The sequence below is a fragment of the Perognathus longimembris genome, chromosome 28, assembly GCF_023159225.1.
Source record: "Perognathus longimembris pacificus isolate PPM17 chromosome 28, ASM2315922v1, whole genome shotgun sequence".
In the NCBI taxonomy this organism is placed as follows: domain Eukaryota; kingdom Metazoa; phylum Chordata; class Mammalia; order Rodentia; family Heteromyidae; genus Perognathus; species Perognathus longimembris.
This window is the reverse complement of record NC_063188.1, coordinates 38,083,482-38,109,280: the sequence shown is the minus strand read 5'-3', so window position 1 is coordinate 38,109,280 and position 25,799 is coordinate 38,083,482. Positions and strand designations below refer to the sequence as shown.

The 25,799-nt window shown below is 40.0% G+C and overlaps 2 protein-coding genes across 3 annotated transcripts in view; both read left to right on the top strand.

Moving 5' to 3' along the window:
* Positions 1-25,799, top strand: part of Bex5 (brain expressed X-linked 5) — an 851,362-nt gene that overhangs the window by 405,488 nt on the left and 420,075 nt on the right. The window lies entirely within an intron of this gene.
* LOC125343013 (melanoma antigen preferentially expressed in tumors-like) lies at positions 404-24,895 on the top strand. Its single transcript, XM_048335345.1, has 5 exons — positions 404-543; positions 20,229-20,528; positions 20,976-21,557; positions 22,337-22,840; positions 24,787-24,895. The coding sequence occupies exons 1-5, from the start codon at positions 404-406 to the stop codon at positions 24,893-24,895; spliced, it is 1,635 nt and encodes a 544-aa protein (XP_048191302.1).

The following is a 25,799-nucleotide window of genomic DNA, read 5'->3' as shown; positions in this document are numbered from 1 at the left end:
GCAGGTGAAATAGCAAATAATATAGTAAGAGTTGGGTAAAAGGCCTAAAATGAATGTGGTTGCCATTGACACAGGACTTAACCAGATGGCAACAGTGACTACTTTCAAATGGAGAAGAAAATTATTCAGTGATAAACTACAGGTCTCTAGGGCTGGTATTTGTGGGCTCCAATTAATAGTCAACGCGTGGCTACAGCAAGTTAATAATCCCTGGATTCAGGAGAGACCTTGGGAACCCAGAACAAAGGTTTAGGTACATTTTGTGTCAAGTGCAACATGGCCAAGGCTGAAGGGCTCTCATACCATTCACTTTCCTGCTCTAGGTCCTGTCTGGTGATACAGAGAGTCTTGGGAACCTTTTAGGCCCAGTGAGTGTAATGTTCTTCCCTGTTTACCCTGGAGCATGTCGCAGGAAGATACGGGCATGGAGAGCAGTAGAGAGAAAACTTGTCTGAACACAGCCACCCCTAGTATGTGGTCAAGTGGAGAAAGTTCTCTCACAAGAACAATGAGAATGTGGGCAGTGAGGTACACGGGTAGAAGGTTTGTTTACTGAGTGGGCCTTCTTCCTGTATACTTCATCCTTCTGCTTGTCTAACATGAATCTTCTTTGATTTCATTAAACAAAAACCCTCTTGTCCAAGTTCCCCTTCTCTTAAGGCATTTTAAATGCCCTACTTATCCCTCTTAGAAGCCCATGATGAACTTGTTTCCTCAACGAGGATCAGCAGTTCAGTCACTAAAGCCCAGATGAATTGGGGGCCCAATTAGCAGTCAGGTGGTAGCCAGAGTGAGCAAATCTTTCTTAGATGGAGGAGAGATTGTAAAGAAGCTAGAACAAGGGTTTGGATATGTTCTGAAGCAATTAGGACCAACAGTGGAAGCCCTTTTCCCCTTTGTTTGTAAGTTAGAGCAGGACCTTACACACTTCTCTCTTCTTTACTCCCATTTCAAGAAAATACCATAGTTTCTAAGACAAACACCAACACCAACAAAAGAAACACCACAATGAAGAATAATTTCTCTTTTTTCAGTTTGTGCCTTTTATTAATTCATATATAATCACTTGTCTTCTGGTTTGTTGAAGCAGTAAGTTAGACAAAACTTACCATAATATTGTCTGTCAAAGCAGCTACCATAAAAACTCTACCACCACATTCATCTAAAACAGACAACAACAACAACAAAAACCCCAATACCACAATGCACAATGATTTCATTGAAGCAGACTGTGGAACCCAGTAGCCTGATTCACCAGGATGGGGACACAAAACTTTTTTAGATAGTCATTCTCCAGGTACATCTTGAATAATGTTATACTTCCTTACTTATGTTTGAGAGAAGTTAGGTAAAATAGTCTGGGATTTATATCCCTTTAAGGGTACAGAGTACTTTTTCAGTTTTTCATTTCCCACTCTTCTTTCTAATAGCCCCCTTTGGAATTATTCTTTGCCTTGACCCCCACCCCCATATCCTTTATTTTGTTTTCTAGTCTTGGACAGGAACTCGGGGGCTGGGCACTGTCATTGAGCTTTTTTCAGCTTGGGACTCACACTCTACCACTTGAGCCAGAGGTTCTCTTCCAGCTTTTTCGTGATTAATTGGGCTGAAGAGTCTCATGAATTTCTTTCCAGGGCTGACTTTAAACCATGATCCTCAGATCTCAGCTTCCTGAGTTGCTTATTTTACAGTCATGAGCCATCCCCCCCCCTCCTATATTAATGAACAAAATTTAAGTCTCTGATTGGCAAATAAAGTTAACAGATTTTGAATCCAATGAAATAGACTAAGAAAGTTTTAATTATTTGTGTTTTACAGATTTACATGACTAGTGACTGAGTCCATTAAAAAATGAAAAACTGGTAACATTCTTATATTTTTTTTGGAGACTATAATTTGCATATCTTCAGCTGACCAGAAATGATTCAAGATATTTGGACCTGAATTATGTTCTGTTCTTTTCTAGAAGTTTTTGTTCACATAGAATTATCTCTGCCCTGGGTAAAATTTTTGGGTTTGAAGCAGTGCTGGAGGTATCACAATTCCAGACCTTTAACTTTCCTATAGAGATGTAGTAACAAAAACAGCTAGGCATTAGCACAAACATAGGACTGAAAAAAAATGGAACAGACTAGAAGACCCAGAAGTGAATTCATATTCCTATAGCCATCTAATATTTGACAAACAAGCCAAAAGTACATGTTGGGGGGAAAAAAGATCTTTAACAAAGGGCACTTAGAAAATTCTATACCCCAAACACTGACAGCTTGTAGTAATATCAATTCAAAATAAACCTAACCCTAAATGTGAGAACTGACGCCCTGAAATTTCTATGGGAAAGAGTGGGAGAAATGTTAGAACTTATTAGTATAGGCAGGAGCATTCTGAATAGTCCAAAGAACTTAGTCAATTGGAGAGAAAATTGACCAATGGGATTGCATCCATTTGAAAAATTTCTGCACAGCCTTCAAATATGCAGAAAATCTTTGACAGCTGTAAAAGTCTGTAAAAGACTTCTGAGATGTAAAAATGGATAACAAACACAGAAAGAAATGCTCAACATGTCTGGACAGTAAGAATGGTCACTATCAAGAATACAAACAGAAACTAGTAGGGGTGTGATGGGGAAAGTTCCCTATTATCTTGTTGGTGGGAACGTAAACTAGGACAACCACTGAGAAAGTCAGTTTGGTGCCTTCTCAAAAAACGAAATATAGGACTACCTCATGATTCCAGTGGTTCTATTGTTGGGCATTTATCCAAAAGATGGCAAGTCAGGATACAGTAAAGACACTTGCATATCCATGTTCATTGTTCCACTATTCACTATATCCATAGCACAGAAACAATTCAGATGCCATTCAATGGACAAATGGATCAAGAAAATGTGATATATATGTATATACATATATATATATGAATGTTATTCATCCATCAGGAATATTGATATTATGTCACTAGCAGGGAAATGGATAAACCCTGAAAATTAAGTGAAGTAAACCAGGCTGAGAGACAAAAGATGAATGTTTTCTCTCATGTGTGGCAATGATTTTTAAATTGTAAATACATTGAATCATTCATGTTTCTCTGGTCCCTACTTGGGGGGGAAGTCACTGATAGTAAACAGAAAGACTCAATTCTTAGTTCATAGTGCCTCTTAAATATCTTGGTGAATTGATTAGATGGTATACCTTAACACACACACACATATATATATGTATATGAATGGAAGGGAGTATATTGGATAATGAGACTTGTTGAAAAGCCTTTTTTGTTTTTGTGCTGAGCCTGGGCCTTGCATTCAGGAATTAGGCACTGTCCCTGAGGTTTGTTTTGTTTTGTTTTGTTTTTGGCTCAAGTTCAACACACTACAACTTGAGCCACAGCTCCACTTCTGGCATGTTACTGGTTAATTGAAGATAAGATTCTCAAAGACTTTACTGCCCACACTGGCCTCAAATCAGCACCCTCGTCTCAACTTCTTGAGTAGCTAGGATTATAGGTGTGAGCTAATGGTGCCTAGACTGAAAAGCCTTTCAAAAGGAAAATTCAATGCACATGAGTAGACCAACTTAGAGTAAGTTTTCAGATTTTTTGGCCAGTCCTGGGGCCTGAGCTCAGGATCTGGGTACTATCCTTGAATGTCTTTTGCTCAAGGCTAGCACTCTACCACCTGAGCCACATCATCACTTCCAGTTCTTTCTGTTTATGTAGTACTGAGGAATTGAACCCAGGGCTTCATGCATGCTAGGCAAGCACTCTACCACTAAACCACATTCCCAACTAGACTGTTTCATGTGAGTTTCACTGTATCTTGGGTACTAGTAATTTACTGGAGAAATCTTAGATGTACATCAAAAGCTAGTGAGAAAATCATTTTATTGCCTATTTTATTTTATATATCAATATACCAAATACTAGTCATAACTGCCAGATACATTTATTGTATATTATTGTTTTTTATATATTGTAAGATGAACCTAAACCAATGGTTCCCTAAGCTCCATGTGGTCTGTGTGTATCATAGTTCTTATGCATACTGAATGAAATAAAAGAATAAAGATGTTATACCGACAAGTTTTGAATTAAAAATTTCAATTCAATTTAAAGAACTATTTTAAGGTTTGCCTTATTTTTATACTTTTTGGGGGTATGAATAAACCTTCTATGACATATTTTTTATTATTACAGTATGGATTTTGTCTTAATGCATTATCTGTGGAGAAATAAAAACTGGCAAATGTTTTCATTCTTTGGTGTGGGGGTTGGGAAAGGATATGAATATCTGCTAAATCCCCAAGATCTGAAAAGAATTGCTTTAGAAGCATGGTTCAACTTTTAAGCCATCTAGTAAGATTTGTGGTATCATTTGTATGGAGGTCTTCTTGTAGGTAGCCTCAGAAATAGGCAGAAGATAGTGAGAACACAACACATGTTAAATACTTATTTTATAGTCAACAGCCTGCTATTTTTTGCTATGTCTTTTTTGTTGTGTTCTTCTTGTTTCCCTATCACTTGTTGTTTGTTGTTGCTGCTTTTGCACAAACTCAGGACTTTGTGCTTGCTAGACAAGCCTCTACTACTGAGCTGCAGTTCCAGCACATCTACAGGCTTTTGATTTGTGTCTTCTAGTTTTCTTTCTGAAATACTCATGATCCTCTGTTTGTTTAAAAAAATGTTTGATTAAGTCTTCAACTATATGTATGATTTCTAAAATTTCTTTTGCTGTTGAATTCTAATTCTCATTTTATCACAATCAAATAAGATACAGGATATGATTTTCATATTTTTATTTGTTAGTATTTATGTCATGTCCAAGTATATGGGCTGTTCCAAAGAAAGTTGCATGAGCTGATGAAAAGAATTTGTACTCTACAGATATTAGTTGGAATGTCCTGTTCAGTCCATTTTATCTGCATTGTTTAATGTTTCTTTGTTGATGTTTTGCCTGGAAGACCAATCCATTGGTGATTGTGGGATATTCAAATTCTCAAGTATTATTATGAAGCCTATTCCTCCCTTTAGGTCTAATAAATAGTATTTGTTTCCTGATATTGGGCACTTTGTTATTAGAGGTATGTACATATGTAGTATATATGTACATATATACATCACACACACACACACACACACACACACACACACACAAACACACACTTGGGAGGGCAGTCCGGAGACTTGAACTCTAGGCCTGAACACTGCCCCTGAGCTCTTTTTCCTTAAGTTTAGCACTCTAGTACTTGAGTAACAGCTCAATTTCAGGCATTTTCTGCTATTTAGTTAGAGATGAGAGTCTCACAGACTTTCCTGCCTGGGCTGACTTTGAACAGTGATCCTCAGACCTCAGCCTCCTGAGTAGATAAGATTATAGGCATAATCATATCTTTCTGATGAATTTACTTCTTCATCATTGTATTTTGAACTTTCTGCCACCATATTCAATTATTAAAAGGTGTCATATTACTTTCCATTTTACATTCCTGTGTTCCTATGCTGAGAACTGTATCTGGTAGACTGAGTAACTCTACAACTTTTGTGAGATGCCATTTTAAAAATAGTGTTGGAGTTTGAATTCGGTGTTCTCTGCTATGACTTGAGCCACATTTCAAGTTCATTTCATATATGGTCTTAGCTTTTGCCTCAGTCAGCTTTAGATCATGGTTCTCATTCCAACATTTCTTGAGTAATTTGGATTACAGTGGGATTTTAATTCCATATGACCAGATAGATCACAGGAAGCTATTTCTCAATTTACATTGTATTTTCTTAGCTTGCTGTATATCTTGAGATATGATCTACTTTGGAAAACGTTCCAAGGGATCTTGAGAAGAATGTACATTGTATGGTTCCTGTATGAAATACTTTGCAGATGTCTATTAACTTCATTTGGCTATGGTGTCATTTAATTCTGGGTTTTTTTTTGGTGAGCTTTTATTTAATTGACCTGTCTTTTGGCAAAAACAGGATGCTAATGTCTCCTCCAATTATAATGTTGATGTATATTAGTGTATATAAGCCCAGGAATGCTTGTTTGATGAATTTAGATATGCCATGATTAGAGGAATATATGTTGACCACTGGAATTACTTCTTTTTGTGTTCTTCTTTGCTTCTTCTTACTGATTTTATTCTGAAGTCAATTTTATCAGATGTAAGCATGACTAATCATGCCTTTTGCCAGGATGCATTTTCTTGGAAGGTCTTTTTTTCATACCTTCATTTTGAATTTGTGTTTATCTTTGGCAGTGAGCTATGTTTACTGGGAACAACAAATGGTTGGCTCTTGTTTTGTTATCTAGGCTGCTGCTCCACATCTATTATTTAGAGTGTTGCACCTATTAATACTTGTTACTATTGAGAAAGATATTGTGTTTCCTCTCATTTTGTTCTTTTTGTGGTGGTTGCTTCTTTCCTCTTCCTGTATGCTCCTCTTCCTATGCTCCTCATAGACTTTCTATAATTTTGTGGGGGTTTTCTTGCTTTTATTATCTTATTTTGAGGTTAGGATTCCTTTAGCTATCCCATGTAGTGCTGGTTTAGTCATGATTTCCTTTAGTTTTTATTTGTCATGGAAAGTTTTACTTCTCTGTTAATATTAAATGGTAGCATTGCTGTGTACACCAGTCAACTGGGAACCAGAGGGAAGTAAAGGATGAGGAAAACATGGAATAAGTGGGACCTCTGCTATCGGAATCACAGGGAATCCAAGAGAATTAAGCTACCCAGGCCATGGGGATCCCAAAGGAATTAGGTCATCTGTGACATGGGGAGTCCTAGGGACCTCAGCCATCAGGGTCACAAGGAATCCAAGGGATCTCATATATCAATTCCAGTGGGAGGCCAAGAGTCCTCTTCCCTATGTGTAATAGGCAGCCCAAGGAAATTTGAGCAACTGGATTATAGGGAGCTCAAAGTTCCTTGGCCATGCAGGTCATGGAAAGCTCAAGGGTCTTTGGGAACCCATGGGACCATGGCTATCTAGGTGACTGGGGGGATGAGGGAACTTAGCATCAGGTCATGGGGATCCTAAGGGAATTCATATATTTGGCACATAGGGAGCCTGAGAAAACTTGGCCATCAGGTCGCTGGGAGCCTGAGGGGTCTCTGACACTGGGAGTATGAGCAAACTAGGTCATCTGAGTCACTGGGAGACAGAAGGAATTAGGCCATCTAGGTTATTGAGAGGGTAAGGGAATTCAGCCATTTTGGTCACTGGAACTTCAAGGGAATTGTGCCATCTGGGTGACTGCAAGGAGCATGGACCTCAGCTATCCAAGAAACTGGGAATGAGAAGTGTCTCGGACATCCAGGTCATTGGGAGCCCAGAAGACTCTGCTCTCCATGTCACCAGCACCCTAAGGGAATTCGCCCTTCTGGGTCACTGAGAGTTAAGGAGGGGTCTTGGCCATCTGGATCACTGGGAGTGGGGGGAGGGGGATCTGGCCATCCGGGTCACTCGAAGCCAAGAGACTTAGGTCCTCCAGGTAAAGGGTAACAGGTAACGGGAGCTAGAGGAATTTCTACCATCTAGGTTATTGAGCATCCAAAGGAATTTGGCTGTTAAAGCCACTGGGAATTCAAGTTATCTCGTCCATCTGGGTAACAGGGAGCCTGACAGATTTCTTCTGGGTACAAGGGAGCCTAAAGGAATTAGCCATATGGGTGATTGGGAGCCCAAGGGCCCTCAGCCATCCAGGACAGGGGAAGGGCGGGGACAATTCTGGATCCGGGTCAATAGGAGACTGAAGAAATTTGACCGTTTGAGTCACGGGGTGGGGGGAGGCTAGACATCCGGGTCATCCGGAACCCAAGGGACTTAGGCTATTCGGGTTACCAGAAGCCCGAGGAAACTCCACATTCTGGGTCACCGAGAGCCTGAAGGAATTAAACCATCTATGTTATTGAGCATCCAAAGGAATTTGGCTGTTCAAGCCACTGGGAATCCAAGTCATCTCATCCATCTGGGTAACAGGGAGCCTGAGAGAATTCTTCTGGGTACAAGGGAGCCTAAAGGAATTAGCCATATGGGTGATTGGGAGCCCAAGGGCCCTCAGCCATCTGGATCCAATTCTGGATCCGGGTCACTAGGAGACTGAAGAAATTTGACCGTTTGAGTCACGGGGTGGGGGGAGGCTAGACATCCGGGTCATCCGGAACCCAAGGGACTTAGGCTATTCGGGTTACCAGAAGCCCGAGGAAACTCCACATTCTGGGTCACCGAGAGCCTGAAGGAATTAAACCATCTATGTTATTGAGCATCCAAAGGAATTTGGCTGTTCAAGCCACTGGGAATCCAAGTCATCTCATCCATCTGGGTAACAGGGAGCCTGAGAGAATTCTTCTGGGTACAAGGGAGCCTAAAGGAATTAGCCATATGGGTGATTGGGAGCCCAAGGGCCCTCAGCCATCTGGATCCAATTCTGGATCCGGGTCACTAGGAGACTGAAGAAATTTGACCGTTTGAGTCACGGGGTGGGGGGAGGCTAGACATCCGGGTCATCCGGAACCCAAGGGACTTAGGCTATTCGGGTTACCAGAAGCCCGAGGAAACTCCACATTCTGGGTCACCGAGAGCCTGAAGGAATTAAACCATCTATGTTATTGAGCATCCTAAGGAATTTGGCTGTTCAAGCCACTGGGAATCCAAGTCATCTCATCCATCTGGGTAACAGGGAGCCTGAGAGAATTCTTCTGGGTACAAGGGAGCCTAAAGGAATTAGCCATATGGGTGATTGGGAGCCCAAGGGCCCTCAGCCATCTGGATCCAATTCTGGATCCGGGTCACTAGGAGACTGAAGAAATTTGACCGTTTGAGTCACGGGGTGGGGGTGGGGGGCGAGGCTGAGGGGCCTCAGACATCCGGGTCATCCTTAACCCAAGGGACTTGTGCTATTCTGGTTACCAGAAGCCCGAGGAAACTCCGCATTCTGGGTCACTGAGAGCCAATTAAACCATCCAGGTCACTGAGACCCCAAGGTACTTCAAATATTCAGGTCACCGGGAGCCCACAGATATTAAGCAATCCAGGTCACAGGGAGCCTGAGGATACTGGCCATCCAGATAACCAGATTCTAAGGGAAAGGGGCCAACTGTATGACTGAGAGCCTGTGGATCCTCGGCCCTCCAGGTCACTGGGTGCCAACGGGACCTCGGCCATATGCTCAAGGGAAGCCTCAGGGACCTGGACCATGCCAATCACCGATAACCCCAAGGGAATTAAATAATCCCACTCACTGAGAGCCCGAGGGAATTAGGCTATCCAGATCACAGGGTGAACAAAGGATGTCTGCCATCCAGGTCACAGGGAATTCCAGGGAACTCGACAGTCTAGGTCAGCGGTAAGCCAGAGGTGTTCGGAGATCTGGGACACTGGGACCATGACAGAACTCAGAGCAGGAACTAACTCGGAAATTGGAGTAACTGTGGGCAGGAGGGAATTTAGCAATCAGATTAACTTGGAGCTTGAGTGAAGATGCAGATACAGGTGACCCAAACACTGAGGAAGGCAGGGATGTGGATAACTTGGAGCTTGGGGAAACTCAGAGATGAGAGTAGGCGATATGGATAACTCTGAGATCCAGATATCTCAGAGCTCTAGGGAACAGAGACTAGAGTAACTCAGATATGGGATAACTTGGAACTGGGGATAATCCAGGGATGGGGTAATTGGAGCCCAAGGGAATTCGAGAATCCGGGTAATTAGGAATCTGAGGGACCTCAGAGTTTTGTAAATCGGAATCTGATGGAGATCCAAGTATCTCAGAGACAGCAGAACTCAGAAATCAGGAAAACTTGGATTTTCAGGAAGCTTGGAGATGAGATAAGACATGTGGGTGATTGTGAGATGAAGATTATTAGGAGCTCGACAGAACACAGAAATCTGGGTAACAAAGTAGGCCTGGGAATTCTAAACTCAAGCGAACTCAAGAGAATCAGACATTTGGGTAACTCAGATGCTAGAGTAACATAGAGGGAGACTCTAGGGAACTATGAGGGAAACACATGATAACACATAGGTCTTGGAAACTGAGCTCAAGGAAAACTTCGGAGATCAGGTTAACTTGGAGCTCCAGGGAACACAGAACTCTGCATAACCCAGAACTCCAGAGAATATGGAGATGCAGGGAACTAAGAGATCAGGGTAACTTGAAGCTGGAGAGAAGTACAAGATGTTGGTAACTCAGAGTCTGGGGGAACTTAGAGATCCAGGAAACTTGCAGCTCGAGAGAACACAGAGATCCAGGGAAGTGAGAGATCAGGGTAACTGGGAGATTGGAATAACTCATAGTTCAAGGGAACTCTAGACTTCGGTAACCTGGAGGTCAGGGGAACTGGGAGCATGAGGGTACTCAAAGATCTAGGGACCTTGTAGCTCAAGGGAACTTGAATCTTGAGAGAACTCAGATCATGTAATCCAGATATTCAGATACTTGGTGATCCAGGTATCTCAGTAGACCTTGCCTCTCCAGGAAACTCCGCTCCTTTGGGCTGGCCAGGAGTCTGAGCTCCACTTACTTGTACTTATAGAGCTGATTGATCTAAGGGAGAGTACTCTGATTGAAGCTGAACCCTTTGAATACTCTTATGATTAGTGGAACTTTGGGGAAGGGGGAAGCTGAGGGAAACATCACCAACAAGTCTGTGGGGTCTTTGCAGCAAGCTCTTAACAGGAATTGAAGGGCTCTGCCTGCTAAGGTTCTGGGTAAGATTTTTCTGACTCAGTTGGGCAAATTACAGTAGTGTAATTTACAAATTATAAGTATTCTGGCCTAAATTATCCATATTCAACATGTGAGTAAATTAATAGGAAAGCAGTCTATCTAGATTTCTCAACAGTGTGTTTGGTGAGCACTCTGTAATGGCTTATGTGTGATGAGCTTTAGTTGTCTAATAGTTTCCCAATCTCTTTTAAATATTTCCCTAATTGTGGCTAAGTGGTAAAGTGCCTGTGTAGCAAGTGAAAAGCACGAAGTTCAAATTTGAATACCTCACAAAATTCCTACCTTGCTCTCTCTCTTTAAAAAGTTATATTCTGGGGCTGGGGATATGGCCTAGTGGCAAGAGTGCTTGCCTCCCATACATGAAGCCCTAGGTTCGATTCCCCAGCACCATGTATACAGAAAATGGCCAGAAGTGGCGCTGTGGCTCAAGTGGCAGAGTGCTAGCCTTGAGCAAAAAAGAAGCCAGGGACAGTGCTCAGGCCTTGAGTCCAAGGCCCAGGACTGGCCAAAAAAAAAAGTTATATTCTATTCCTTCTTGGATGTTAGTTTATGTATGGTTATTATTTATATCAGGCCTTTAAACGTGTTTACTATATAGATATCAACCCATTTATTTTATTTCATTTATATTATGTTTAAGCATATTTCATGTGAAGAGCAACTGCATATTCAAGTACATTTCAACTACATGTGGGTGACTTTTTTTCATTTGTTATGGAGCATTTAAAAAAAGATAATTTTTTGTCTTTTGTTTTTGACATAGGGTCTCCATATATAGCCTAGACTGGCTATGAAATTCATGATCTTCCTGATTTAGTCTTCTATCCAATGTACTGGGATTACCCTTGTGTACAACCACGATGGGCTGATTTAATGCTTTTTAATATTCCTTCATGAAATAATTTGAAACCAAAAAATTGTACTGAGCAACTTCACCCAGATCTCCCTTTTGCTAACAATGTTCACAACCATAAAATTAACTGAAACTGAAGGATTAATAGTATTTCAGTATGAATAAATAATCTATGGACTTCAATTTAACTTCGCTATTTATCGTATTAATGCTGTCCCCCCCCCCCCCCCCATTCTAGGGATCCTATTCAGAAACCTGCATTGTGTTTGGGCTTTCACATCTGTGACTTTTTGGAAGAGTGCTGGTCAGGTACTTTTTAGAACATATCTGAGATTGGTTTGTCTGCTATTTACTTATGAATAGATTTAGGTTATGTATACATGGCAAGAATATCCATTTTAGTGTCCTTCCATTCATCTCATCGGTGAGGGGAAGATTCACACCCTAATGTTTTGTACATGGCCACAGATATATGGTGCCTGAAACTACACAGGTCAAATACACAGACATTTACTTGGAGCCAAGGAAAGGAACATACCACATATGAAACACACATATCACCTTCTAGAAGAAAGTGAGCAACATAAACCATGTGGGCACTCTTGGGAATAAGAAAACGAAAGGACCTTTGGTTCCTCGGGAATTGATTGACCTGCCCATTACTGTGGACTGGTGGGAAACATGCTATACTCAAGGATAAGTTGGCACTGTGCTGAAGTCCAGAGGATACGCTGTGCTTAAGAGAGAATAGCCTGAGTGGCAGATCACTTTGATGGGAATATGATAAACAGGAAAACCATTGGTTTGGCTAGTCAAAACCCTCTTAATTTTTTTTTAAATAGAGTTCTTTTTTTTTTTTTTTTTTGGCCAGTCCTGGGCCTTGGACTCAGGGCCTGAGCACCCTCCCTAGCTTCTTCCCGCTCAAGGCTAGCACTCTGCCACCTGAGCCACAGCGCCCCTTCTGGCCGTTTTCCACATATATGTGGTGCTGGGGAATTGAGCCGAGAGCTTCATGTGTAGGAGGCAAGCACTCTTGCCACTAGGCCATATTCCCAGACCCCTCTTAATTTTTTACAGAAGCCAAAGTGTGACTATTACTGGGTTTTACTTTTAGATCTCAAACCACATTAGTGCAAAAGTGATGCTGTTCCCTTCTCTTTATATCATGTCAAGGAATACTTTGAACACTTTGTTCAGATGGTAGTAGTTATGTCACTCCACTTTAATGCTGCTATTTTTCTCTTTTGTTAATAAGCAGTAGGGTGGGAAAAAGGGTTCAACACTTCAGAATTTGGTCCACTGATTTTCGAATCTACCTAAGGAGAATCTTTCCTAAAATCAGTGTTACCTAAGTGATTTTTTTCAGGGTCCTTGGTACTACTTCAGTATTCTACATGTCTGGTTTTATGGGAGTACTATGTTTTCTTTTCCTTCTACTAAGGTTCTATAATATAATGTCAAATTAGCCATTGTCCTACCTCTAGCACTGTTAATTTTTTTTCAAGATTTTGTAGTTATTACAAGTGGTTTTTGTTTCCATATGTGTTTTTGGTTTGTTTTTCATAGTGACATTCTGTGAAGATAGTCATTGGATTTTGACAGGAATTGCATTGACTATATAAATCTTTTCTTTAGCATAGTGATTACTTCTGCTGATTTATGAACATAGATGTCTTTCCATCTTCTAGTGTCTTCTTTAATTACTTTTAGAGTTGTATAGTTTTATTGTAGAGAACTCTGAACTCCTAACTTAGGGTTATTTCTAACCTATGCATGAGGCTATTGTGAATGGGACCATTTTCCTAATTTGTTGATTTCTTTCTCAGTATGTTGGTTATTGGTGTATAATAAAGCTACTGACAGCCTGGCACTGGTGGTTCACACCTGTAATCCTAGGTACTCAGGAGGCTGAGACATCAGGATCGTGGCTGGAAGCCAGTCCAGGTGGGAAAAGTCCATAAGACTCTTATCTCCAATTAATTCCAAAAAAGAAATATCCAGAAGTGGAGCTGTGGCTTATGTGATAGAGTGCTAGTCTTGAGCAAAAAGTTCAGGAACAGTGTCCAGGTCCTAAGTTCAAGCCCTAGGTCCAACCTTAAAAAAGCTATTTAATTTTCAGTGTAGTTATTCTGGTACATTGCTAAAGATGTTTGCTCAATTAAAGTTTTGTTTCTTTGTGAAGACATAGGGTCATTCAAGTATAGATTTATATCATCTGAAAATTGGGATATTTTCATATCTTCCTTTCATTTTTTTATCTTTTTCTTTTTTTCCGGTCCTGGGGCTTGAACTCTAGGTGTGAACTTCTTCGCCTCAAGGCTAGTGCTCTACCACTTGCTCCACAGTGCCACTTTCAGCTTTTTGAGTAGATTTTTGGAGATAGGACTTTCATGGACTTTCTTCCTGGGCTTTGAACCGCAATCCTCAGGTCTCAGCCTTCTGTGGAGCTATGATTACAGGAGTGAGCCACAGGCACCCAGCTTTATCACTTTTCTTAAGTATCTTTTGCTTGATGGTAGAAGCCAAAATTTCAAAGTATTCAGAATGTTAAGAGTGAAAGCCTTTACATGTTCCTGATTTTAGAAGGAATATTTTCAATTTTTGCTTATGTTAAATGTTATCTATAAGTTTTTCATATGTTGAATTATGTCCACCTATGCCTAGTTTCTTTGGACTTTTATCCCAAAAGGGCACTGAGTTTTGTCAAAGGCTTTTTCTCAATCAATTTTTTTATATAATCATGTGATTTTTGTCTCTGATTCTATATATTTTTTCTATTAATTTATTTGCATGTGTTGTATCATTCTTGCATCCTTGGAGTTAAACCAACTTGATCATGTGTGTTATGTTATTAATGTGTTAGTGAATTTGATTTGCAAGAATTTTATTGATAATGTTTACAACAAGTTCATTAACAAAATTTGTCTAAAATTTTCCTTCTTTGTCACATCCTTACTGGTTTTGGTATCAAATTAATAGAAGTTTCATATAATCTGTTTGGTAGCATTTCTTCATTTTCTCTTCTGTGGAATAGTATGAGGAGTGTTGAAAGTCATTCTTTCTAAAGATGTGTTGGAAATAATCAGTGAATCTCTTAGTCCCTTGACCTTAGCTGGGAGACTCTTGTTAATTTTATTTTGTTATTGAGTATTTGCACAAAAGTGTTTTAATTCCACAAGTAAAGTCAGAAAATGCATCTTGATCAATGTCACCCTCACGATATTCTCCTGAAAGACTATTACTATTTTAGGGCTGGGGATATGGCCTAGTGGCAAGAGGGCTTGCCTTGTATACATGAGGCCCTGGGTTCAATTCCCCAGCACCACATATACAGAAAATGGCCAGAAGTGGCGCTGTGGCTCAAGTGGCAGAGTGCTAGCCTTGAGCAAAAAGAAGCCAGGGACAGTGCTCGGGCCCTGAGTCCAAGCCCCAGGACTGGCCAAAAAAAAAAAAAAAAAAAAAGACTATTACTATTTTAATCTACTTGCTTTTTATACACATGCATAAGCTTTGAACTTGGCTTTGCACTTGCAGAGCCTGCTTGGTAGGCTAGTACTGCAGGAGTGGTAGTAGTTTCTGCTGTTTTAGATCTGGAGTCTCACAGACTTTTCTGCCTGAACTGATTTTGAACTATAATCCTCTGATGTCAGACTTCTGTATAACTGGCATTAAAGGCATAAACTACTAAATATGTATGAATATATTTAATTCAAGAGATAAGAACATTTAAATTTAGGGGAATTAATGAGATGTATTTGCTGATCCTGTAATTTTCTTAGTTTGATTACCAGCTATTCTTTCTCTCTTATTCCTCTTATTGATTTAATTGTTTACTGAGTTGGGGAGACTTGATTTTTTTCCTTTTTCTTAATTGTGTGGCTAGTCCTCTCCCAAAATTTATTGTTTTCTAACTCCTTATGTTTGTGACAAAAATTTCTTGATGTATAGGACTTTTTTGCCTTTTGCAATGCCAGCTTACTAGTTACAGATTATTTGGAAATAGTCCTCTATCAATCTAAAAGGTTAACTTTGCTGATGTAGTAATATCATTGTTGGCATTTATTTTCATTCAGAGCTTGAATTATATCACATGCTTTCTTGGATTTTAAGGTTTCTGCTGAGAGGCCTCATGTAATTCACATGGGTTTACTTTTGTAAGTTAATAGGCAATTTTTTTTACAGCTTTCAATAGAAAAGTATTTTTTCTGTAGATTTAATTTTTTGACCATAATGTGATAGGGAGAACGTCTTTCCTGGTCATCTTGTGCTTCTGTATACTTCGTATATTTTTGTGTTCATATCTTTCCCTACATTTTGGAACTTTTTTGCTATAATTTTCTTGAATAGGTTCTCTAGGCCTTCTATGTGTATTTCAGCTCCTTTTTCTTTACCGTGATTTCTTATGTTTGATTTCTTGATCATGTTTCAGTTTTAAAACTTCCTGCTATGCCCCCTTCATTTTTTCCATTTTTTTCCTGTACGAGCAAATTATTTCCTTGAATGTTCTTTAGTCTTCAATACTCTTTCTTTTACTTATTCTAGTCTATTGGTGATAGTTTTCACTGTGCTTTTTAATTTAGTTATTGAGTTTTTCATTTCGAATAATTGTCCATTATCTTTTTCAAAATTTCCAAATCTTTGCAAAATTTCTCATCTATGTCTGAAGTGGACTTCCTTACCTTGTTTATCTGTTTGTTTGAGTTGTCTGTCTTATCATTGATTATTTTTAAAAGTTGATTTTGAATTCTTTGGCATTTTGGCCTTGAGTAGTTTAGGAACTTTGATAGAAAATGTATTTCCTTTCTTTATCATATCTTTTGTGTTTTTAGGTTGCAATTTGCACTTTGTTTGAGATAGATGTATCTTCCAATTTTGCTGAGCTGATTTTTTAGTAATCAGCCTTCTCTTGATGGCTCTAGACAATAAACTAGCACAACAGAAATAAATGTCTCAAGGTGGTAGATATGCAGGCTGAAGATGCAACTAGTCAAAGGTCAGTTATGAGTACTTAGGAAGGCTGTATTTTCTTTAGAAGTTTCCCTTATTTACACACCTGGAATTGCTGCTCACTTTAGCAAGCTTTTCTGTTTCTGAGCTAAGCAACCACTTTCTTGTTCTGAAGTCCCCTATTTTTGTACCTTAGGCCGATAATTTCATATTCTAGTGGTTTCCTCTGAGTGCATGGGAGATTTGAGGCAGAAAACAGAATCTTGACAATGTTCTGGAGAGAATGAACTGCTTATCAAGATGCTTGTAAGCTATCAGCCCATAACATTTTTTAAATTTCTTTTAAGAAAAAGCCACCTTTTCTCTCCCACGTTCAATTTGTCCGATTTATTTATATTAAGTGAGACCATAAGTAAGGAATTAGAATTCTTTTTTTCTTCTTGAAGTGTCCCAGCTTTGTCCACTGAAGCTTCTCTCTGTTAGTTTTGAGATCTTTTGGAATGATCCTATCTTTTTTTGTACACTGCATTTCTGGTGTTAGTTTTGTGATCTTTTGGAATGATCCTATCTTTTTTGTACACTGCATTTCTGGTGCCATGTTGTTCAAATTTATCCTGTTCTATTTCCCCCCCACCCACCCATGGCCCTGGCATAAATCTATTTCTGTGTCAGATAAGTAGTTGTTATTTTTTGTTTTGTTGGGCTGTGGGGATCACATCCAGGGCCTTATGCATGCTTGGAAAACATTTTACCACTGATCTATATCCCCAGATTAAAATTATTGCTGACAGGAGCTCTCATTGGAGGATGATAATGTTTTGGTGTCCGTTTATCACATGTTCTTGCTCATTTGCTCATTCCTAGAAGCTGTATACATGAACAAGCTTCAGAGTTGTTAATGAATAACATAATTAGGAACAGATTTATTGCCAGGAGCCTGTAATCATGCCTGTAAACTTAGCTACTCAGGAGGCTGAGATCTGAGGATCGCAGTTCAAAGTCAGTCCAGTTCCTGTGATACTCTTATCTCCAACCACTCAAAAACCAGAAGTGGTGCTGTAGCTTGAAATAGTAGAATGCTAACCTTGAGCAAAAAAGCTCAGGGACAGAGCACAGACCCTGAGTTCAAGTCCCATAACAACAGCAACAACAAAAACAATTAAAAACACAAAAAAGAAGAAAAAATAACAAAATATGTAATGGGTTGTTTAATAGCTTAATATTCAAGAGAAACTAATTGTACCTTGTTTGTCAAAATTGTGTATTGTGTACTGAACATGTATAGGCTTCTATTTGTCAGTGTTTCCTAAACAATACTGAGTAAGAACTATTTATATAGCACTTACAAAGCCTCACTAGAAAAAGATCTAGATATCAGGTATAGTAGCTCACAGCTATTATCCCAGTGAATGGGAGACAGGGATTGGTAGACTATCTTTGAAGGTCAGCCTTTGCAAAATATTATTCATACTCCATCTCAACAAACTGGTAGTGCAATGTGTCATCCTGGCTACATAGAAGACAGAGATGAGAGCTTTGTTTAGAGATGGCCTAGTGAAGAACACAAAATGTCTGAAAAACAACAAAATATACCAGAGCTTTGGGCATGGGCTGAAGTAGAATAGCATTTTTCTAACAAGTGAAAGGCCCCGAGTTAAAATGGAGTAGTACAGAAAAAAAAGAAAATTTACAGATGATTCAGAATATACAGTTTGACCAAAGGTGGTAAAGATAATAATAAATTTTAAAAATTAATAGAAGTTTCTGAAACACAAATTTTAAATTCCTGAGCACTCACTGCACAGTTCAAATGATGCAAAGAAGCTCTGTCAGTAATACATTATCTTCAGGTTTGTTTAAATTGTTATGTCAACATTGAACTTTTCCCTTCCCAAATTTGGTTGATATATATCTCCCAAAAAGCAAATTGTGTCTCCAAACAAGATTAAAAATTTATAATAATCCTCTTAATAAAAAAGAATGTTACATGCTTAATTTAAATAGAATTTTAGAATTGTTGAAATTCAGCATGTCTTCAGTAGACGGTATGTAGGATTTGAGGAAAAGTACAAGAATCTAACAGTGCAGTAGTGAAATCTATGCATACCAAACATTTGCAGTTTTTCCTCAATGGTGGTATCTGTGACACTACATACCTTCTCTGGTGTGTGTGTGTGTGTATCAAAGGGCTTGAATTCAGCACCAGGGGACTCTCCCTAAGATTTGTGCTCAAAGCTAGCACTTTATCACTTGAGCTACAACATCACGTATGACTTTTTAGTGATTAAATCAAAATCAGAGTCTCATGGATTTTCCTGTCCAGGCTAGCATTGAGCCAAAATCTAGGCAGTAGCTAGGATTATAAGCATGAGCCAACAGTGTCAGGCTCTTTTTTTGAGGAAGGTATAATACATTTTATGTGCTCATTAAACATTTGCATATAATAAACAACTATGAAAATACTTACATACATTTTTGTATGAATGCTTGTTTTCATTTCTTTTGGTCATATACAGAAATAAGATTGTAGTGAGAATAAGTAACTATGTTTAACTGTTTAAGAAACCAAGAAAGATTTTACTTGAACTCCACTTCTTAGAATTGACATCAGTGGTGTATGTGACTCTAACTTCTCCACATATGCAACACGGTTTGTTATTTCTTCTTTTTTTTTCTCAAATTTTTATTATCAAACTGACGTACAGAGAGGTTACAGTATCATACGTTGGGCATTGGATACATTTCTTGTACTGTTTGTTGCCTTGTCCCTCATGCCTCCCTCCCTCTCCCCCTTTCCCTCCCCCCCCCCAGGTGTTCAGTTCACTTACACCAAACAGTTTTGCAAGTATTGCTTTTGTAGTTATTTCTCTTTTTTTACCCTGTGTCTCTCGAATTTGGTATTCCCTTTGAATTTCCTACTTTCAATACCAGTAAACACGGTTTGTTATTTCTTCTTATATTTATTTGTTTTTTCTATTTATTTTCACAGAGCCTTGTATTTTTGATGCAAGCACTCCACCACTTGATTCACATCTCAATTTTTTTTTGCCTGAGTTACTTTTCAGATAGTCATACATATTTTCCCCTAGATGACCTCAGACACCTAATCTACCTCTGCCTCCAGCATAAGTCAAATTATAGGGGTGAATCGTTATGTCTGGCTTACTCTTCAGCTTAACTGACTATGAACCTTCACCCTCCTTTTCTGTGCCCCCTAAGTAGCTTGAATTACAATCATGAGCCACAATGCCTGAGTCTTCTCTTACAGTATAAAATGACAATCCATGTGGTACAAGGTGATACTACAGCGTAGTTTTAATTTGAATTTCCTTAATGATTTGTGATACTTAGCATATTTAAATGTATTTTGGTTATTTCTATATCTTCATTATGACAGTGTTTATTAATGGCATTTGCAAATTTTATTAATTTGAGTTTCTCTTAATATTGTCTAAATTATTTTATGTTCTAAATTCTAGACCCTTATCAAATAGCCAATATGCAAATATTTTATCAGTTCTGCAGCTCCTGATTCTATTCAATTTCCACATAGTTCTGAGATAATTTCTATTTTATTATTACAGAAATAGTTCTCCAGAGAGAGTTATATAGCTTGCCATGTATTTATTTAGTAAATAGTTTACTAGGGCCAATAATAATCTGTGGCTGTCTTCTTCAGATTTCTAATTGTTTCCCACCCTGATACAGGTCCATTAATATGGATCCACAGGAGCCAGGAAGACTGCTTGACCTCGCTATGCAGACTGTGGTGAAAAATGAGTCTATAGCATTACGTGCCACTGAGGAGTTACCACGAGAACTTTTTATTCCACTGTTCAATGCTGCCTTCACTGGTGGACATAAGAATATTTTGAGGGCAGTAGTACGTACTTGGCCCTTTCCTTGTCTCCATGTTGGGGCCTTGGATGTGCCGGAGCCATATTGTGATGTCTTGGAAGCCATGCTTGAAGGTCTTCAGTTCCCTCCTCTCCACAACTCTTCTTTTTGGTATGAGTACATGATAATTCAGCAGAATATCCTGCTGAGTACTTGTGCAGGAAAGAATTTACAAGTCTCCATAGGTGATTAAAAGAAAATATTGAAGGTCTTTGTAAGTTTATGGGTGCAACATTTGTGACCACCATAAAGACATTAATGTCTTACAGATAGGGTATAGACTAGTGGTGATTGAAGATACAACTGATGGATTTACATGATGGATATTATTACATAGAAGAGGGACATGAGCACTAACACTTGGAAAGGCAAAATGAGAATAGAAGGTAGAGCAATTAACAGAGATTGTGTGATTTTATGAGAAATATTTTCTGTCAATTGGTGTTTGGAATAAACCCCAAGAATAGAGGTATTTGTCTCTGCTCCTCATTACTAATTCTGCTGGTTTCCATTAAGCCTACTACCTCTCATATGTGTTATCTCCTCCTTTTCCTACAGGGTGCCCAAGCTGAGGATTCTAGATTTAAGGCAGAATGCAGACTGCATGACCACATGTGCTGGCATTTTGACCAAATTCCCTTTCTGTTATGAAGTTTGTGCTTACTCTCAGAAATCTATCGTGAAAATAGGACATGTCAATTATTGTCCTGCAAATTCAGAGCCTCAAACATCCTTACCACCCATGGAATTATTAGTTGACCTTTATCTTGATGGTACCTGGATGACAAGTGACTTTCTTTCTCTTCTCTGTGATAAAGTTGAGCAGAGTTTGGGGTCCCTGCATCTCTGCTGTAGAGATTTGCAGATTGATAAGTCATTTGATTACAAAAAGATCCTGAAGCTTTTGGATGTGGTGTGCCTTGATCACCTGGGAGTGGATGAAGCTTCCATGAATGAAGTCTGCACGATTATGCCTGGGATGGTCCACCTTAGCAGCCTTAATCTATATAGAATTAAATTTAGATCTTATAATAGGAAACCTTTCAAAACCTTCCTCTACCATCTCAGGCGGATGCATGATCTCCAGGAGCTCAGCCTAACTTATTTCTCCCTCAAAAACCATGTGCATAAAGTACTCAGGTGAGGGTGTGGAATGGTTATCTGGGCTACCCAAGCACCACACTAATTCAGGAGGGATATCATTCTTGTGTATTACCTAGTTCCTTGTAACATATATTTCCATCCCTTCAGCATGGGCATTTCTAGGAATCTGTAACTGGCCAAGCTAGGGAATGCATTTCTTATAGTGAGAAGAAAGGCAAGATTGTACTCAATCAGTCAGTCAAGCAGTGCAGACACCAATAGACTCAGAAACATACTGGTTAAAAACAGTCATTCCCTAGCCTCACAAAGAGTAAGGGGAAATTTTCATGTGGAGAAAGTTTTATTGTTATAGCACTGATGAACATAAGTCATGGTGTGACCAAAACAGTTAATACCGAGAGACCATTTTACACATGGGTTTTCCTGAAGGCTTAGAGCAAAATGGAGAACATTTTCTTTAAGCATTAGTGAAAAGAAATCTCCTCTAGCCTATTTTCCCTAATATACCACTACAAAATAAGTGAAATAGATCCTAAAAGGATAATGGTATAAGTACTGATAGTTTTTATTTTCAATTAATCTTCTTCACTATCCTGTAAACTGATTGATATTGTTTACATTTAGAAGAATTTGAAGCAACTATGTCTTTGCAAAAGTAACTACTTCAGGGTAGAAAACCAATTTACCGCGTTATTAGTTGACATTTCAATGTATTACCAAATGATTTATTGTAGAATTACAGGTATTTAACATCTAGGACTATTTTACTGGACGAAATACTGATGATTTAAAAATAATTTTTTTTCTCTCTTCAGAGTCCTCTCTCCTGAGGTGTATTCCTTGAATCTGAATTTTTGTGAGCTGACTAACAAAGATTTCATTTCCTTGTCTGAGATCTTTCAGGAAAGGAACCTAAAGATGTTAAATCTCAGTCACAACTACATACCTTGGGAAAATACACAACCATTAAGAATTCTCTTGGAGAATTTATCTGGTAAGCTGCAGCATCTAGAGCTGAATAGTTGCCTTATCACAGATGGAATTCTCACCAGTATCATACCATCTATAAGATTCTGTACAGCCCTCCGAGTATTTAGTTGTGCCTGTAATCCCATTACCATGCCGGTGCTCAGGAGCCTTTTGCAGAATTTAACAACCTTGATGAATCTGAAGTTTGTGATTTATCCAATTCCTATGCACTGCTATGATCACTGGCATTTTCGAGACAGTTTAGACGAAGAGAAGCTGGCTGAAGTGAAATCAGAAGTAAGGACAATGCTCTGGGCAGCACAGCGTACTGACATGAAGTGGAGAACTTCGTATGAGTGATTTCCACAGTGCAGAGAGCTCATTGAATGGATGTGTGGCCTGTAAAACAGTTCTTGCCAAAGAAGCCCACAATCACCTTATGTAAAAATACTATGGATCAAGAAAACTAGTGTTAGAAAAATTGGATGTAAAACTATTGTTTGTAAAAGAAAACAGAGGGCTTTGAAAAACCCAGTAAATCTTCTGTCTAGCATTCTCTACATCTGCCTTCTTGTTACTGACCACCGTACTGAGAAAGTGATATGGGCTGACCCGTTCATCGTATACTTTGTTTTTGGCAACACCACCAGACTCCCTTCTGGTAGTCAAGACAATTGAAATTTTTCCTGGATGTTTCGATAGAGCGATGGCTATCGAAGGCATTATTTCCACCTTATTCTAAACTTAGTGGTTCCTTAAGGTAACAAACAGATCCCATCTGCTATTAAAAGAGGAAAACTATGCCCATCTACATGTGGATGTGTAAAACTGCATGCTGCCGCACCCTTTCCTAGGTCATACGCAATGGGACTCAGACTTTACTTTGGTTAAGGTATAACAAAACAAATACATCCTGTGTAGCACAATAACGTGTCACATAACTTTTCAAAGATGTAAAACCAAAAAGGGTAAAAATTATCTTGTTCATAGGTTTTGTATTTGTCGTGTGTTGAAGTGAAAATGTATTGGATTTCAAAGCCTTCTTAAAACAAGAAGCAAATTAACAATTTATATTGCTTTCACATTAGAGTTACATTATTCTTGGTATTTTGTGTTGCTATCTCTTATTAAAGTTCACCTATTCTTTGAAACGTTTTTGTTTTTACTTTTTCTGGTGGGGTGCTAATTACATAATGCCCATATAAGTTTGGCTCTTTTGCTTTCTGAATTCAGACTGATAATTCAAGTTCTGTAAGAGAACACTTAAGAGGGGACATAGGGAAGGAGGGTGGATTGTTTCATCCCCGTCCTCTCCCCTGCTTTAGTGCCAGGGTGCTGATAGTAGGACCACATGCAGCTCTCAAAACCAGAGCACTAGACCAAAGGTTAATTAGGAACACTATTGGCTGTACTGACAACATGAAGAGCATGTTGACAAATTCTTATTATATAAGTGGTACCTCCTACTTCTTAGATTTCAGCAAATTAGAAATATACCCATAGTTTACTAGCTGTGTATGGGTTCCCTAAAATAATTCTAAGGAGTGTATACATAAAAAGTGACTGAATTTTATACAGGAAGGGGCCTCTACTGCTGCATGCTAGGGCACAAACACAGATTGTATTTGTGGGCTTCGATTCCACACATTGATTCTTTAGTCCAGGGACTTTGTTTTCTGTGGGAAGTCTTCTTCCAGAGGAACCCTCTACAGTATATTTATTTCATTTGGGAACTGGTTGTGCCGCACATCTACCACACTATTAACATCAAAATAACAAAGCCTCGGGGATTAGGAAACTTCAGAGTAAAAGGTTTCACTACCCCTAATCTTCAGTGTCCCATGAGAATGCAAAATGCCCACTTTATTAAGGGCAATTGTCCTAATAAACAGCAGCGATGATTTTACAAAAATTCAAAAGAGAGCAGATGTAGGCTGATTCCACAGGTCATGTTTCTGCAGGGGTGTCTGGAAGCGCTATCCCCAGGCCCAACCAATTTTCTTGAATTCCCTAGGATCTGGCATGAAATTAAGTCATACTGTGCACCGCTTACTGTTTAGGTTCTCAGATGGCATAATGGGAGACTTTTTCCATGTTTTATGAAGTAAAATTTTAAGAGCACCTGTAATCCATGAATGGGGGGGGGGGGAGAATCACCAAAGCCCAAGGCTGTGTGATAGGGGAGAACCACTGCAGGGGTGCAGGTCACTGAAGAGCCAGGGGATGTGGGCAGACCTGCAGGTCTCATGAACCGCGGAACTGGAGAATCCTCTTGTCAATATCTGATTGGTGCCAGGCCAGTGTGCATTGTTCATTCTCGGGTGTGCCGATCACATGAACGTGCCAGTTACTTAGAAATTAGAATCGGCAGGCTTGCCCAGACCAACCGATCCCGCCAGCACTAAAACGTGAGTGCTCAATCCATGTGGTTGGTCCCCTGAGGTTCTGTGGTGTCAGCAGTCACATGGTAGGTAGACCTGGCCGTACGGTCCCTAGAGCACAGTGGGTGCCCGACGCCTATCCATCTTCCTTCCTGTGGCTGTTACCACCTACCAATATGTGGGGGCATGAGGTGTGAGGCTGTCGGGGTGACATTGCCTTCGTGGTCATGAGGATGCTATGGTCAGGCATGGTGTACACTCTGCCCCGCCCCGCCCCCCATCGACGGCTCTGTCCGGTCTGAGAAAATGGCGAGCCAGCAGACGCCAAGGATGCCCGCTTCACAGTTCTGTGCAGCCCCGGGCAGACAGGGCCCTCCTGTCGTGTGTGCATCTCAGCCTCACGACAGCGCTGTTTCCAGGGTTACAGGTGCCAACGTGCCTTTTCCGGGGTCACGTGTCAGGCTCTGGTCACGTGAGATCCTGACCCCTGACCTCGCGTGGCACGGCGGCGAGAAGAGAAGCTCGAGGGAGCTCTCCTGAATGTGCGCAGCCACACAGTCACGTGAGTCCTTCTGAGGTAAAGTCCCAGCTTCGCCCTTTCTCCGAGGAGGCCCTGAGCGCAGGCTCAGAAGACTTTCCCTTGGCGCGGGTGGTGCTGCGGCTTCCGGTAGGAGGAGCCCTGGCTGCGACACGCCCGGAATTCCTTGGACTGTGAGGCGGGATTTCCCCAGCGGTCCACAGGTGGCCCTTCCGCAGCCTTTGGAGGCCGGGGTTTGGAATCCTCTGGAAGGGACTGAATGTTGGGCCTTGGGCAGATGAGTGCGGCTTGAGTGTGTTTGCGTGGGCTTGTGTATGTGCGCGTGGGCCTCCTCACCTGACTCTAGGCCGCTAAGGCTCCCTGGGCCCCAAGGGCGGTCTGGACGGGGGA